At 35.1% G+C, this 16,958-nt stretch overlaps 1 protein-coding gene across 1 annotated transcript; it reads left to right on the forward strand.

Annotated features, from left to right (window-relative positions):
- Positions 1–1,675: 1,675 nt before the first annotated feature.
- On the forward strand, positions 1,676–16,695 carry LOC140432055 (uncharacterized; the record flags this gene model as incomplete). The annotated part of the gene is made up of 5 exons (XM_072519900.1): positions 1,676–1,816; positions 7,672–7,816; positions 10,976–11,187; positions 11,762–11,912; positions 16,321–16,695. Coding segments are annotated over 5 exons (1,024 nt in total), but the record flags the coding sequence as incomplete, so codon positions are not given.
- Positions 16,696–16,958: the final 263 nt, after the last annotated feature.

Below are 16,958 nucleotides of genomic sequence, written 5' to 3' on the forward strand. Positions count from 1 at the left end.
CGCGCTATCTCAGAGTAGAAATTGGGAAGAGGAACTATTCTTGACCCAGATTTAGAAAAATGTTTGGTGGACGATATCCTTCACATAGAAGCAAAATTCTATGATTTAACGTGGACTGATATTAAACGAACGGCATTTAATCTGGCTGACTCAAATGGATTACATCATTCCTTTATACAGTTAAAAAAAGCTGGTACAGGTTGGCTAGATTTGTTCTTGGCGCGTCATAAAACTACATTGGCTTTAAGGAGACCAACTGGAACGTGTTTTCGACGGGCAGCTAACTTTAACAAAGAGAATGTTTAAATATTTTTTGTTCATCTGGAAAAAGCATATGAAAATACAATTTTTAAAGTAATCAGGTTTACAACGTAAATGAAACAGACGCGCTATCTCAGAGTAATAAAATTGCAGCAATAGTGGGGCGCAAAGGAAAGAGACAAATCATATCGCTGACTTCGGCTGAGAGAGGATTATTGATCACTTTAATTGCATGTATAAGTGCTGGAGGGAATTTTATCCCACCCATGTTAATCTTCCCAAGAAAGAATATGAATGTGCAACTCATGAAAGGTACTCCTCCTGGATCGATATCAGCCGTTCATCCTAGTGGTTGGGTGCGGTGCAGTCTAATTTATTTACACAGTGGTTTAAACACTTCATAGATACCGTTAAACCCTCTAAAGAAGTTCCTGTACTTCTTGTATTGGATAGACACTACAGCCATACTCGCAATTTAGATGTGATCAATCTGGCAAGGGAGAATAACATAAAATTGCGTTTCTTAATTGTTATAAACAAATTAGGTGAATTAAAAAAACTAATTCTGCCCCAAATTATCGTCGAATAACTTTTTTTCTTTCAAAATTCGTCTAAAAATATCACCTTTTCGAATATGAAAAAAGATTTTATCTACGAGCAATAGTATAAAAGTTATTCTAAATGTTTATAAATATAAATATTGGTGACAGTTTTAACTTTTAAACTTTCATTTGCTATGTGTAGAATAACTGTATCTTCATTATTTTCTGACCAATGTTACTGCAAAAAAAAGGTCTCTGGAATAAACAAATAAAATAACTTTTAAACTAATTAATGAATCGATCTGAAATTTTAAGGGGTTTGTTAAGGACAACAATACCCAACTTTGGTCAAAATAACAAATGCCTAAGTTGATTTTTACAATAGTTAGAAACATATAACGTTTTTTCCTTATTTTGCAGTTTTTGGAGCAACAAATTAATTTTACAAGTTTTAGAAATTGCCATTTTACAACTTTTTTATGTTTCAAAAGATAAAGTTTTGTAATTTTATCTTGAATATTAAGCTTTTCAATGGTAAGGAAAAAATCGAAAAAAATGGTATTTTTTACACTTAATTATTAATAATTAAAAAAAGACGCCGAAATTTTTGCGGAAAACATATAGGTTTTCTTTATATAAGCCTATAATAACTAAAAAAATTGTCAGATATCTGGATTAGTCACGGTCCTGAACAGGGTCTCTTTTTTGCTTATTTTTCTGTATTAATACATTTAATTAATTTAGAGTTTAATATTGTGGCAGATGGAAAACTACAACTCAAATGATAAAAGAATAATTCAAATTCATTTTATTCATTTATTTCTTAAAAATAAAATTGCGTACGATAAAATAGTTGTAATTTTTTTTTCTAGGTCAGCCCTCGGCTCCAACATGTACACTTACTTAAAATTCGGGCTTCCTAGGGTGTTCCCACCGAACCACAATGGTTCTAATCGCTCCGGTACCCCACAGCATTTTCGACGAAACTCGTCCACTAGACCGCATAACATTCGGTAAGTGTTCTTAAATTCTCGTATTAACAATTGTTAATACAGCTATGCTAGACACTAATAGCGGTACCGTTAGATGGTACCATAGAATTGAAGCGTGTATTGTGATTACAGTGTGGGTAAAATATAATTATATGTATTTATAAACAATTGGGTAGTACAAACAACAGCTGGCAAAAAATAGAAACAGTTACTTTATGTTTAGTTTATGAAATCTCTACTTTAAATAATTTTTAGCAATGTATATTAACAGAAACTTTCTTTCTATCAGAAATCCTTTTTTTACTCTTGTATGTGCTAGACTTAAGTTCTATGACCTTTTGGATTATATTGATACTGATTTTGAGTTTGAAAATGAAGACGATGAGTGATAACCTACACTTGAACCTACATGATCCAGTTATAAATTATGAAATAGTGATTCTGATGATGATAACTTGATAAATGAAAATGTTACTTCAACAGGTAATGCTTCAAATCCAAACGCAAAAAAAACATGTAAATAAAAACAGGAAATGTTATAAAAGGGAGCAAAATTTTAAGTGGGAGAAAATAACATTTCATTACATAGATGTTTCAAATGACGCAATTGAGGCTATTGGAGAAATATTATCGCCATTTAAATAGTTTCATTAGAAGACACGGAATTAGGCATTAAGGTGAACGGCATACCAATTAGCAACCTACGCTATGCGGACGACACAGTGATTATAACTGATAATTTGGAAGATCAGCAGTTATTACTTGATATGGTGTGACAAAATCAACATTTTGAAAACGAAATATATGCTCATTAGCAGAAACCCTCCAGAAAACCCGATAATATGCATAGGTGACGATCGCATAAAACGCGTGAAAACTTTTAAATACCTTGGCACCACAATCAATGACCAATCGGATCCACAACAAGAGATAAAAACCCGAATACAAATAGCAAGACAAGCTTTTGTCAAATTCAGACCGCTCCTATGTAATCAAAACCTAAATTTTGAAATACGCTACAGAATGGTCAAGTGCTACATATGGTCCATCTTGCTTTATGGCATGGAAACGTGCGCTATCTCAGAGTCATCTATTAACAAACTTGAAGCATTTGAAATGTGGTCATTGAGAAGAATGATGCGCATACCTTGGGTGGATAGAGTTCGAAACGATGACGTCCTTAAAAGAGCCGGCGTGGAAAGAGAACTCTTTGAATTAATTAAAAAACGCAAAATTGGTTACCTTGGACACATATTGAGAGGAGCAAAATATGAAATACCACAGTTAATCCTACAAGGGAAGATCGAACGTGGGAGAGGAGCCGGCCGCAAACAATTATCCTGGTTAAGGAATATTAAAGAATGGACAGGAATACACAATACAGGCGAGCTGTGTCACGCCGCCAAGAACAGAATTCTAGTAATGAGATAGTCGCCTACGCACTTTGGTGTATGGCATGTTAAGAAGAAGAAGAAATAATTTAATAAATATTTTTTACATTATAAAAGCAATATAAAGCATTTTTTGATTTGGTCATAGTACGTTCAAATCAATAGTCCAATGGTCCAATGAGTCTTGTTAAGTGGAAAGACAATAAAGGTGTCCTGATGTTGTCTAATGCACTTGGTGTCGAGTGATAACTTATGGCTCGGTGACGTAGTGGACAAAGACGCAGCAAGTAGGGGGAATAAGGCTGCTAGGTAATACACAAAGGCTAGCATGCCTGTGTATTACGGGGGCCATAAAAACAACTCCTACTGCATCGTTGGAAGTCCTGTTGAATCTACCACCACTTCATATCTTTATACAGGGCGAAGCCAGATTAGTGATGCAATGATTAATCCATAGCCAGCGACATATAAGCCAGATGCTTGGTATTGACAACAGAAAGCTAGTCGAGGAGCTAAAAGCCGATATTGTGATGGGGCAACCTATCGATGCAAGAGCTACGAGATATAGCTTTAACAATAAGTTCACAATTAAGATACCAGGTAGGAAAGACAGGAATAAAGGTGTACCCACACAAGCTGCTGCTACCTGGTACACGAATGCCTCAAAAACATCGGAGGGTGAGTCTATCTAAGGATGTGACAGTTTTTCAGGCGGAAATAACTGCAATCCATGACTGCGTGGAACAAATAGAAAGGCAGAAAAGAACGTTCTGTTCAGTTGCCATCTTCACAGATAGTCAGGCAGCGCTTGAGGCACTCAATTCTGTAGAGGTCAATTCTAAACTAGTATGGGATTGCGTGCGTGCCCTAAATAAACTAGGAGACCGTAGCAAGGTCACGGTAGCCTGGGTACTGGGGCACGAGGGTCACAATGCCATTTATTGGACCGGAACCCTTCTGCGGCGTTGCAAAGTCAGTAACAAGAATGGCTACAAGGAAGTGGGTAGCTCACAAATCTCTGGAATTCACCAGAACAAAGACAGGCAAAACAGTTCATTACAGAACATTTGCCAAAATTTACGGTAGACCTAATAAGCAAAGACAGGAAAACAGTCAAAGCCATAGTAGGTTTTCTAACAGGGCACTGTAAGCTGAGTAGGCACTTGAAGCTGATGGGATTATCAGATGATGACCTGTGCAGATTTTGTAATCTCGAAGAAGGGACAGCAGAGAACATTTTATGTCAGTGTTACAGTCTGGCTGTTTATTATAAAAATTAAGAGGTCGCTGGTTAAATGATGCTAGATAAATAATAATGAAGAAAAAATGCAATATTTTGTTTGTAAATAAATTAGCGAAAAATAGCAAATACAACTGTAAATAAATTACGAAATTAACTAGCCATACTCATTATTATTGTCTGTACAAAGAATATAGACTTACCCTTTAAAATATTGAAGTCGTATTCTTAGCCAGTGGAATCTCGTTGTAACCACGTCGGGACGCCGCCGCCGAGGCTCGATAGGACGAGAACCGATCACACTAGGTCCGTTTGGTTCGGTGTCTTGGGATGAAGTATGAAGATGAAGTGTTTTGAGACTTAAGACGGTCAGAAAAGAACCCTCTAACCGTTACCTGTGGTCTGTATACCAAGAGGGTACACCAATAAATCACTCTATTGTATTGCGATTTTGAGTGGCGATAATTAAGTTAATTGTCACAGTAATACGAAACCGTACACTTGTTTCTATATTTGTGACCCAAAATACAAAAGAGAAGCCAAATTCTCCGCACTTAAAACAAAATAAATGAGATAGCCAGTTTAACAATTTTACGAAATAACAGGAAGCAATATATTTTAACAAAGTCGTTAGAATACAGCATTGAATTAGATCACATGATAGTACACTAAAAGAAAAATATTAAATGTAATAATATGAAAAGAAATACCACATACTTTAGGACTAGAGGACCACAGTAGATCTGAAAAGGTCGCAAATATGAATAGGCCGAAAGGTCACCTCTCTTAATCTAATCTAAATCTAGTGTCGAGCTAAAAGCCGTAGTAAAAAGATAGTGTAAATCAGAAAACGGTTTATTGAAGTATTATGCCCTAATATTGTTAAAACATACAATCAAAATATAGGCGGGGTAGACACGTGATTAAATGATGGAATTGTATATGTAGAACATATTTCAATGAAGATAAATGGAGTATATTAGGGACTGTAGGGCTAATAGTTCTCACAGGAAAAATATAATGGATTTTCTGTCGTTCAGTATAGCTTTGGGAGAGTTTCTGATTAGAGGTTTAAGCCTAAAAAAAGTAATAACACAGAAGGTGCAGGAAGTGAAGACGGAGAAAATAAAAGAGACAGTTTTGGAAATTCTCAGAAAATATAACGATTTCCGGTTAAATTACTCGAGCAAGATAAACGTTACGAGGGTTATTAACGTTGGCCTCTGAATGATGATTTACAAAACCCAATTTGTTGTCGTTTGAAAGCTTGCCAAAGCCGTTCCCGTATACGTTGTAGTAAATGTGATGTTTAATTATGTTTAAGCAAAGACAAAAATTATTTCAAAGCATTTTATATAAGATAGTTTTAACTAATATATGTTTGCATTATGTGTTAAGTTGTTTAATATTTTTGAATGAAATATTTTAATATCGTCTTTATGATACACATTTACTCAGAACATTTTTAAGTTCCAGAGTATACAATTGTACCTACACTAGTGGCCAAAATTCTGGAAACTTTACAAAAATTATCGTTTTTTTAGCAAGACTTGTCTCATGATCATGATATAAATATATAAATTACTCTCACTATATAAATATATAGTTTACAATTACAATTACATTTTTATTTTATTGTTTTATATTCCTGCATAATATTTTATGTATTTTTCACTCTTTTTTTTATTAACATCATTATTTAATAAAATATGGAACCAGATTCAAGCGAAACGCCGAAAATTCAAGATTTGTGAATGGCAACATTGGCAATACTGTATTGCGTCAGGGTTTTGCTAGTCAGTCAACAATGCAACTGGAAGCGGTTAGGTGGCCTTTAGTACAGTTTCGTGCGGCTTCCAGTGTTTATTAGTGACATCAGGTAGTTGTTACTAAGGTGATATTGTTTAATTGTCGAAGAGGAATTCATCAACGTCGATTCAACAAAAATGGCAACCAGAAACCCAAAACGTGTTGACTGGTCGCCAGGAAAGAGAGCCAAAGCAATAATTATCCTTCGAGAAGAAGGTTACACTTATCAAGAAATAGCAAACAAATTGGGTGGTGGCGCCACAAAATCAGGTGTAATGAAAGTTTGCAAACGTGGATCGACAAAATCAGCAAAAAGATCTGGCAGAAAACCCAAAGTTAGTCACTACGATGTGCGTAGAATATGCCGACTTTCTTTAGAAGATCGTCGCAGATCCGCAAAAGATATTAACGGTATTGTCAAATCAACTGGATTACAAATATCGGACCGCACTATCAGAAGAAAGTTGTGTGAAAATGGATTGCGAGCACGAATTCCTACCCTGGGACCTTTTGCCCCAGTGGACTACGGTCACTATGAATCATCCTGTGAGTGTCATGGTATGGGCTTGCATGTGCACTAATGGAGTTGGACGTTTAGCAGTAATAGAGGGCAATATTAATGCAAAAAATATCAGGAAGAGATACTGCAAGCCAAACTGCTGCCGACTATCAGAGATTTGTTCAAAGGGATGCCCAACAATGCATCTTCCAGCAGGATGGAACGCCTTGTCATACGGCTAAGACTTCCATGGGATGGTTGAGAAACCATGATGTTACTGTTCTGCCTTGGCCTTGAAATAGTCCCGATCTAAACCCAATAGAAAATTTATGGTCAACGCTGAAAGTCTTAGTATCACGCCGAAACCCAAGCAACAAGAGAGAACTGATAGAAGCCATTATTCAAAACTGGTTTAGAGTTATTACAACAGAAGATTTGGCTCGTCTCGTCAACTCCATGCCTCGCATAATTGAGACTGTCCTAAAAAACAAAGGTTATCCTACCAAATACTAATTTTGTTGATAATAATCATTGTACGATTTTTTAAATATATCTACTAATAGCTAACGGCTGTTGTTTTATTTATTTTTAAATTTTTTGGGAATTTTTCCCCTTAAAATACATGTTAAATATTAAGTAGAAGCATAAAACGGTGTAATAAAATTATAGGTAAACTTATAAATAACATAAGTCTTGCGAAAAAGAGGAATGCTGATAACAAAACTAAAATTTTTGAGAAGTTTCCAGAATTTTGGCCACTAGTGTATCTCACAATTGTGCGGGTGTTTTGACACACAATTGTGTGCTTTATTATGATAGTGTCTTCTAGCTTCTATTATTTAGTAGTAATAAAACACTTGTAGCTGATTACATTGTCATACTCAATTTTTTTTTATGGCCGATTCTCAAATATATTATGGCATCTTTCCATTTTTAGACGTTCAAAAGTAGGAAGTCATGGACCAAGAGATGGTAGTTCTGGATATGACAGTTCTGACAATGAAACAACCAACAACTATAAGCAAAATCGAAAATACCGATCGGACCCAGACTTTAGAAATCAAAGTGTGTATCATGCTGAGGTAAGATGAGCTACTAACTAATAATATATTACATAATGACTCAAGTGGCTGCCACACGAGTATATAATTTGCAAACTATTTTGGATTAGGGGTGTAGTTCGCTGTGTTGAGAAAGTTAATAGCAAATTCTCTAGCAAAAATACAGTTTTATCTAATAATGTCATTTACATTCATTTAGAGAAATATACAATTATAGTGCAAAAGTAGAAGAAAATTAAAAATTCTATCATTTCTTAATTGTATTGGCAAATTATACTGATAAAATAATAACAATAACACCCAAAATTTATTAAGAGAAAATGAAAACATATTATCTCACACTGTAATCAAGAATTACAGTCATACTCATAATCATTGTCATCGGTATCTTCATTTGTATTGTAAATGATGACTGGTTTAATTGCTTTGATGCGATTTTCAGTAATCTAACATTTGTCTATTACCTTTTTACATTTCCGCACACTTTTTCCCAAATTGCTGAGGTAGCATTATTCTTCCATATCCTTCCATAACTTCTGCGTCAATCTAACCGTTACGTCCAATAAAAGTATCATAATAAATTTTGCATAGGTTCTTCTTCTTCTTAAAGTGCCCTCTCCTCAATGGAGGTTGGCTACTACAATTTTAAACTCTTCTCTATCTTCAGCTGTTCTTATTAGCTGTTCAAAATTTAGCCCTGTCCATTGTCGGATGTTTCTGAGCCACGATAGTCTTTTCCTTCCTAGGCCTCTCTTTCCCTCGATTTTTCCTTTTACTATAAGTTGAGCATATTGGTACTTATTATTTCTCAGTATGTGGCCTAGGTATGATGTTTTTCTAACTTTTACTGTGTTAAAAAGTTCTCTTTCCTTGCCTATTCTATGCAGCACTTCTTCGTTTGAGGTATGCGATGTCCATGAAATTTTGAGTATTCTCCGGTAGATCCACATTTCAAAGGCCTCCAATTTATTTACGGTTGATGTTTTAAGGGTCCACGTTTTAACTGCATATAGAAGAGTCGACCAGACGTAGCATTTTGATAAACGTAGTCGAATTTCGAGTTTTATTCGAGAATCACAAAGCAGTTTTTTTATTTTTTCGTAAGATTTTCTGGCCTGTTCTATTCTCGATCTTATTTCTAGATCAGGATTTAGGCTGCTATCGATCCAACATCCCAGGTACTTAAATCTATTGAAATGTTCTAAAATGTGCCCATTTATTGAGCAAGGTTGAGGTACGTTTTGGTTTTTTCGGATTGACATCACTTTGGTTTTTTTAATGTTTATTTTCATACCAAATTGCTCACAGGTCGAGTTGGTCTTGTCGATGAGTCGTTGTAGACCTAAGTCGGAATCCGCAATTAAAACTGTATCATCGGCGTATCTAATACTGTTGATATTTACGCCATTCACCATGACTCCATCCTTGGAATCCTCCAATGCTTCTTTAAATAGAAACTCGGAGTAAAGATTAAACAGCAGAGGCGACAGAACACATCCTTGTTTAACTCCCCTCCTAATTTCTACTTCTGCGGATGTGGAACCTTCGATCCTAACTTTGGCGTTTTGGTTCCAGTACAAGTTTTTTAAGAATTTGATGTCTTTTCCATCTAAACCGACTTCTTGCAAACGTTTTAATAGTAGGTCGTGTCTTACTCTATCAAATGCTTTTTCGAAGTCTATAAAGCATATAAATATATCTTTCTGTTGGTCGTAGCATTTTTGGGCGAGAACTAGTAAACTGAACAGGGCTTCTCTCGTTCCCATGCCGGCTCTGAATCCAAACTGATCGTCTCCGATGATTGTTTCGCACTTTCTATAGATACGATTATGTACGATTTTTAGTAGGACTTTTACTGTATGACTCATAAGGCTTATCAGACGAAACTCATTGCAGTGTTGTGGGTTTGGCTTTTTTGGTAGTGGGATGAATATTGACTCCAGCCAATCTTGGGGTATTTTACCTGTACCATAAATGCGATTGAATAAAAGGACAAATATTTCGATATTTTCTTCGCTGATTAATTTTAACGTTTCTGGGTATATTCCGTCTGGACCTGGGCTTTTGCATAGGTACTTCCCAAATATGCTCAATGGGATTGCACTCACAATGAAAAGGAGACAGTCGTAACACATTATCTAATATCTATATAATTTCGTCTACTATAAATAGTTTTCGTTTTTCATTCCTTTTCACTAATTGTAGTAATTCTGGCTAGAAATCTCTTCTTTGTCAACCATTTTCCATCTACTCCTGAATGTAGGTCTCTCCCAATTGCTTCCATCTTTCTCTATCTTGCGCCAATCTAATCCACTGTTTGCCCGCCACTGCTCTTATGTCATCTACCCATCTTTTTTGAAGTCTTCCCATGCTTCTTGTTGTCATCCTCGGTCTCCATTCTAGAATTCTCCGTGTCCACCTGTTGTAATTATATCGAGCTACGTGACCTGTCCAGCACCATTTCATTTGTGTAATTTTTTCCACAGTATCCCTATTCTTCGTTCGACGTCATATCTCGGTATTTCTAATTTTGTCTCTCAGTGATATTCCAAGCATGATTCGTTCCATTGCTCTTTGCGTTGTTGGCTAGAAATAATCCTGAAGAAATAAAATATTTTCATCCGTTAACTATTCTTTTATTTTATGTACTGTAAAGGAATTTGTTGGTTGGTTATTTAGAATTTCCGAATGGGATGGGGCACTATCTAAAAATATAATAAACGGTTCATATAAATTTGGAAACAGTTTTTGAAACAGTGAGTTTCATATTTTCTGCTGTAGTTGAGAAGAAGGTAAACGCATCCTATGTTTTTTGTCGATGCCAGTGATCAGATCCAGACCGTCAGATTTTTAAATCATCCCGATAACTTGCTTTGAATTATTGAATACACTTTTACTACTGTATAAGTGGGCAATTCTTAGAGACTTCTATAGTGCATAATTGGTTCGTATATTCTAATATTTTCCGTAGCCCTAAGATCTAGTTATTGTGTACCTAATTGATATATACTTGAAGGTATTTTATTAACAATTCGTTTTTATCTTTCAAATTACGTATTTTTCTTTACCATTAGTTTCTTTCTGTTATGTTTTCTTAAATACTCAAAATATATTTGAAACAACTTGAGTATTACATAAAACAACTCTTAGAGTAATATTGTTGTACACATTTTATTTCAGCAAACGAGTCCTGGAATCCCTCTGGCAGCCATGCACCAAGGTGATATACGACACTCAAACAGTCAATGGAATAGAAATAAGAGTATCTCGGAAGCCAACCTCTTAGCGTTAGGATATAATAGATCATCTCATAATAGCGAGCGCCATCTAATAGATCCTCGAAGAAACAGTGTTGCTGATTATGGACACAACCACGACATCGTGGATCATAGGTAATCACACCCTTAAGTGCTTAATTGTTTTCCCTGTTCGGATTATGTAGTTCTGAGGGACCTGTTTATACATTTTTGTAATATGTTTTGCTCCGTTTTACATTTGTTTCTAAAAATATTTCAGATACAGCTTAAATTCTGCGTTTTTAGACATATTTTAAATGCCTTATATTTGTTGCCAAAACTTATGTTATAAGTTTTAAAGATTATACTCTACTCTAACAATAGAAATTCAACTTCGACCGAATAATGAAAGTGATAAATTTTATTTTTGACATTTTTAACGAACAGTCAGTACAAAAGCTTCCCCATTCATTATGTCTTGCGATGGGGAGGAGTGGTTGATTATAGCTTGGTGGTCAGACATGTATCACTCCATTACGGAGTGTGACCCGGTTTGATCTTCGGACGTGTAGGTCCTACTGTTTCATTGAAACACACATGCCACTCAGAGCTGGAGTTTGTACAAATTGTGTGTATAAACCTCATGATTAACAGTTTAAGTGTTTTGCTATTATCTAATATTTAATAAAACTGTTGTTATATAAAATTTGATATATTTTTTTATATTTAGTGTTATGGGTCATATGGGAAGACCAATGTCTAAAGCTGAAAGTCATTTCTCTGTGCCTCATTCACGAAGAGGACCGCCATCTATTCTTCGAACCGATTATCTCAATCAAGACGATGAATCTGGAACAACGTTTATGTTTCCTCATTTACAGGTATATTTTGAAAATAACATTATAATAATATCAAAATAAATATAGAAAAAATTGATCAAACTCTTTAAAAATAGATAATAGAATCATATTAATGCAAAAATCGATTTTTTTTCTCTACATCGACAATAGATACAGCTTTTGAAGCTTTCTTCTGTTTTAGTTTTTTTACATTTCCTCAGTTTTTTTCTGCATGACTTCTCGCAATCATTCCCTGTAGTTCTTTTTTACCTTGCAGGTCTTCTTTGTATCGGAATAACCCCCACTTTCTTTATCCTATCGCACCTTATTCCATAATTTTGTATATCCAGCGTCCTCACAACAAGATCCTTCTTTTATTCTTCCCAACTATGTACTTAAACCTAGAATCTATATCTAGAGGAATAGATAAAAGAAATCAAACTAATTATTCAACGAATAATTACCTATTGGAAGAAAGAAATGGAAATATTTTGGTACTCTTCTATTAAAAAGAAAAACTTGTTATTAAAAATACTTACCCAGAAGATTATATATATATGAAACTCTCGGCAAATCAATTAATAACATATATATTTAGAATCCAAATTGATTTCATCGTAATTGAAAAAGGATTCAAGAGTTTTAAAAGAGGAGTTGCTTAAGCAGACATCTTAACATTTTATAGAACATAATCACTGCTTTAACCTTCGGGTAGTGGCGCTATAGTTTCTTACAAGTTTAGTTCCCTAGTGTCATCGACCAGGTGGGTCTAAAAAAATAGAAATAGTGGGGTTTTCTTTTTTATTTCAAACAAGTTTTTCTATTCTTTCTTCAGCCGCAGTAAGTACACCTTGCAGCACTTCGATTGTGATATCCTCTGTAAAACCAAACATGTTAGTATGGATTGGACGTTAAGTGAGGTTTGAAAACTTGACTGGCAGTTCTGTTTTTTTTATCGTTCCGATTGTAGTTAATTTTTAATCCTGAAGCAACTTTTCTACAAGTGGAACTGATGTAAACCAATTATCCATTGCCAAGTTAACGCGTGAACCAGAAATGTTTTTGCACAATCTTAAAACCACATCACTAGGGTTGTTAAAAAATTTATATGGGCCATTCTATTTTTAAAATGTAAAATACTTGTAAAATACTAAAAAAATGTAAACCACAAACTGTAAATATATTGAGTCCATATTAATAAAGTTTTGAAGAAATGTTTTGACGGAACGAACTTTTTCATCTAAAATCAGGGAACATCTCATCAATGATAAGAAGTGGTGAATGATTACAACCATTTTGACAATTTTTTACGAACTGGTTAAATACCACACGAATGGGTGCTAGCTTGTCAATTTTTGATCGTTCTGCACGTGTTTTCTTATCATCAAACCTAATGCAACGAAGAAGAAAACGCGCTATCTCAGAGTTCATCGTAAGATAAAAATTTATATACCATAACCGTCTCTCCTTCAAATATTTTCTGCGCTGGTACGATTACAGTGACCTAGTCCAGATAAATACAAGAGTCTTGTAACAGCACGGATTTCCATTTCATCAGTTAGATTTGCATTTCGCTCTTGCAAGTAGTTTTTTTAAATCGACGCTATGTATTTATTCTTATTTTCTACAAGCAACGTGCCATCTAAGAATAGGAATTTTTGTAGGCCCTGGTAAACGAGTTCATATATTATCCTGTTTTGTTCTAGTGGTTCTTGAATTTGGAGGATGCTTCTTCTAGTGAGTTGTACGGTTCTTGTCTAAAACAATAAAAATTTAGCACGATTTGTTAATACATATTCTAGTTTGTTAACATACCTCTATAGAAAAGACGGGTAGACTGATCGCAACTGTTCCATCTACCTCTGATATCGGCAGTTCTATTGCACTGTCGTGATATATAACCTCCTCAATGCCATACCACTGATTCACTATCACTATTATCTAGTCCTTCTTCTTCTAAAAGTTTTTGCAAGTAAGCTTTACCGCGCTCGTAATGTCCCATTGTTAAAATCTAACAATCTTTTAAATAAAATTAGGGGAATGTAAAATATCTGAGAGCTTATCTCGGAATATTTTTGTATCGATATTAGTAGCGCCGGTCTGAGGCACTCGAAAGCACGTTTACTGTCATCATATTATACTGTTATGATATTGTACTGAAACGTTTGACTCCTTACAATAACCTTTTTATTATAATATATAATAGTCTCCCGTTTTATACCGCTGTCGCGGCTTTGGGAGTATAGCAGGGTAGTCTGCTATATCTAGGGCCTACGGTATACAAGGAAGGTAACATGGCCAGTGCTACTCTTCAACCGTCTATTATTACCCCTGGTTTTACCCAAGGTACTCATTTTTATTCAGGCTGAGTCGACCTGGGGCCTATAGACATTTTTAAAATGTCTAGATGTTCTTGCCGGCGGTGGGATTCGAACCCCGGACCACCGGCTTGCGAGTCAAGCATCCTACCGCTTGCGCTACGCAGGCCCTAACCTTTTTATTACCAACATTAAAACAGTCTACGCGGTCTCTCACACAGTGACACCACTACCTAAAAGTCAAACATAATGAAGCTACAGAAATGCTACAAACACAACTAGAAAAATCCAACTATAAGTTAACTAGAAATGAGGAAAAAGACAGCAGTGGAAAAAGATCAGAATTAATATACTTAGATAAAGCTTTACAAATTGTTCCAAGGTACACAAGGACACAGGTAAAAATTTGTGAATGACAGAGAAAATTCTAGACAAGTACAATCATTTCAATCAGTTGATTGTATTGCACATGAACTGGCTAACGACTGTCATTAACGATTGCTGGATAAATAGATTATAGCTAACAATTTTAATTACCGCAGAGGTAGGAGGCTACGACCAACAGAAAGATATATTTATATGCTTTATAGACTTCGAAAAAGCATTTGATAGAGTAAGACACGACCTACTATTAGAACGTTTGCAAGAAGTCGGTTTAGATGGAAAAGACATCAATATCTTAAAAAACTTGTACTGGAACCAAAACGCCAGAGTTAGTATCGAAGGTTCCACATCCGCAGAAGTAGAAATTAGGAGGGGAGTTAGACAAGGATGTGTTCTGTCGCCTCTGCTGTTTAATCTTTACTCCGAGTTTCTATTTAAAGAAGCATTGGAGGATTCCAAGGATGGAGTCAAGGTGAATGGCGTAAATATCAACAGTATCAGATACGCCGATGATACAGTGTTAATTGCGGATTCCGACGTAGGTCTACAACGACTCATCGACAAGACCAACTCGACCTGTGAGCAATTTGGTATGAAAATAAACATTAAAAAAACCAAAGTGATGTCAATCCGAAAAAATCAAAACGTACCTCAACCTTGCACAATAAATGGGCACATTTTAGAACAGGTCAATAGATTTAAGTACCTGGGATGTTGGATCGATAGCAGCCTAAATCCTGATCTAGAAATAAGATCGAGAATAGAACAGGCCAGAAAATCTTTCGAAAAAATAAAAAAACTGCTTTGTGATTCACGAATAAAACTCGAAATTCGACTACGTTTATCAAAATGCTACGTCTGGTCGACTCTTCTATATGCAGTTGAAACGTGGACTCTAAAAACATCAACCGTAAATAAATTGGAGGCCTTTGAAATGTGGATCTACCGGAGAATTCTCAAAATTTCATGGACATCGCATACCTCAAACGAAGAAGTGCTGCATAGAATAGGCAAGGAAAGAGAACTTTTTAACACAGTAAAAGTTAGAAAAACATCATACCTAGGCCACATACTGAGAAATAATAAGTACCAATATGCCCAACTTATAGTGAAAGGAAAAATCGAGGGAAAGAGAGGCCTAGGAAGGAAAAGACTATCGTGGCTCAGAAACATCCGACAATGGACAGGGCTAAATTTTGAACAGCTAATAAGAACAGCTGAAGATAGAGAAGATTTTAAAATTGTAGTAGCCAACCTCCATTGAGGAGAGGGCACTTTAAGAAGAAGAAGAAGAGGTAGGAACTTCGAATCTTTTTTTCTGCTAGAGCAATGGGTTCTCTAAAGAGATATTTTACAAGAGGCCAAAATATAAATTTGTTTCTGAATGGTTTGTTCAGTATTATTAAAGCACAGTTTTATGTCATTGTTATTTACCTGACAAGGGTTCTTCGGCTAAGGTTGACTTCACATATTCAAATGAAGTGGTCCTTTAATGATATCGTTGGAAGCAGAATAGTATGGTCGGTGGACAGAAGCAGACAAGTCAATTTTTGAGAAAAATTTTTTATTTATTAAAAACAACTAAAAAAATTACCTTCCACTGCAATAGAACAGACAAGTGAAATATACTATATCAAATATTGATTTTTTTCATACTTTCTGCAAAGTCTGCTTTCGTCCGACCACCACACTACATATATGTTTATTTTGTTTTATTGAAACTTTTTAACGTTTCACTTTTATCGCAGGCGCATGGATTAGGCATATTCCCAACTTCTCAGTCTTGCACCAAATCTCGACAACACCTTCTTCTTAACGAAATCTCATTTGAAATTCGAGGAGGCGAAATAATGGCCATCATGACGACTTCTGAGGAAGAAGGTACCGCGTTGTTGGACATCATTGCTGGGTTCACGTCGCCAGCTTTAGGAACAATATTTTTGAATGGACATAGTGTTAGAGCACATACTTTGAAATCTAGAGTGGCGTACGTCCAAAATGACTTGAATTTATGTAAAGATATGACGGTTGTACAGACGTTAAGATTTCATTATGATCTTAAAAAACCTACAGAGAAATTAGGCTATTTAAAAATTGAATCTATGGATAGGGTAAGTATTTTTGTACTATTATATTTATTATCTCATTTAATTGCTGTGAATTCGTATGGTATTTTATTTTTACGTAAACTAAGAAGTATTTATTGATGAAATTATTGTAAATTTCTTCAATTTTAATCATGTATACAATTTTATCAAAAATTTTCAAAATCTTTACATGAAACTTGTCACTAGTGTTATAATTCATATACCAAAAGTATTTGGTCTAACAGTGGCCACCCAAATGAACAAGAACTTAGATCAAGCGATGACTATCCATCTTCCTA

Source organism: Diabrotica undecimpunctata, unplaced genomic scaffold, assembly GCF_040954645.1.
Source record: "Diabrotica undecimpunctata isolate CICGRU unplaced genomic scaffold, icDiaUnde3 ctg00002677.1, whole genome shotgun sequence".
NCBI classification, from domain to species: domain Eukaryota; kingdom Metazoa; phylum Arthropoda; class Insecta; order Coleoptera; family Chrysomelidae; genus Diabrotica; species Diabrotica undecimpunctata.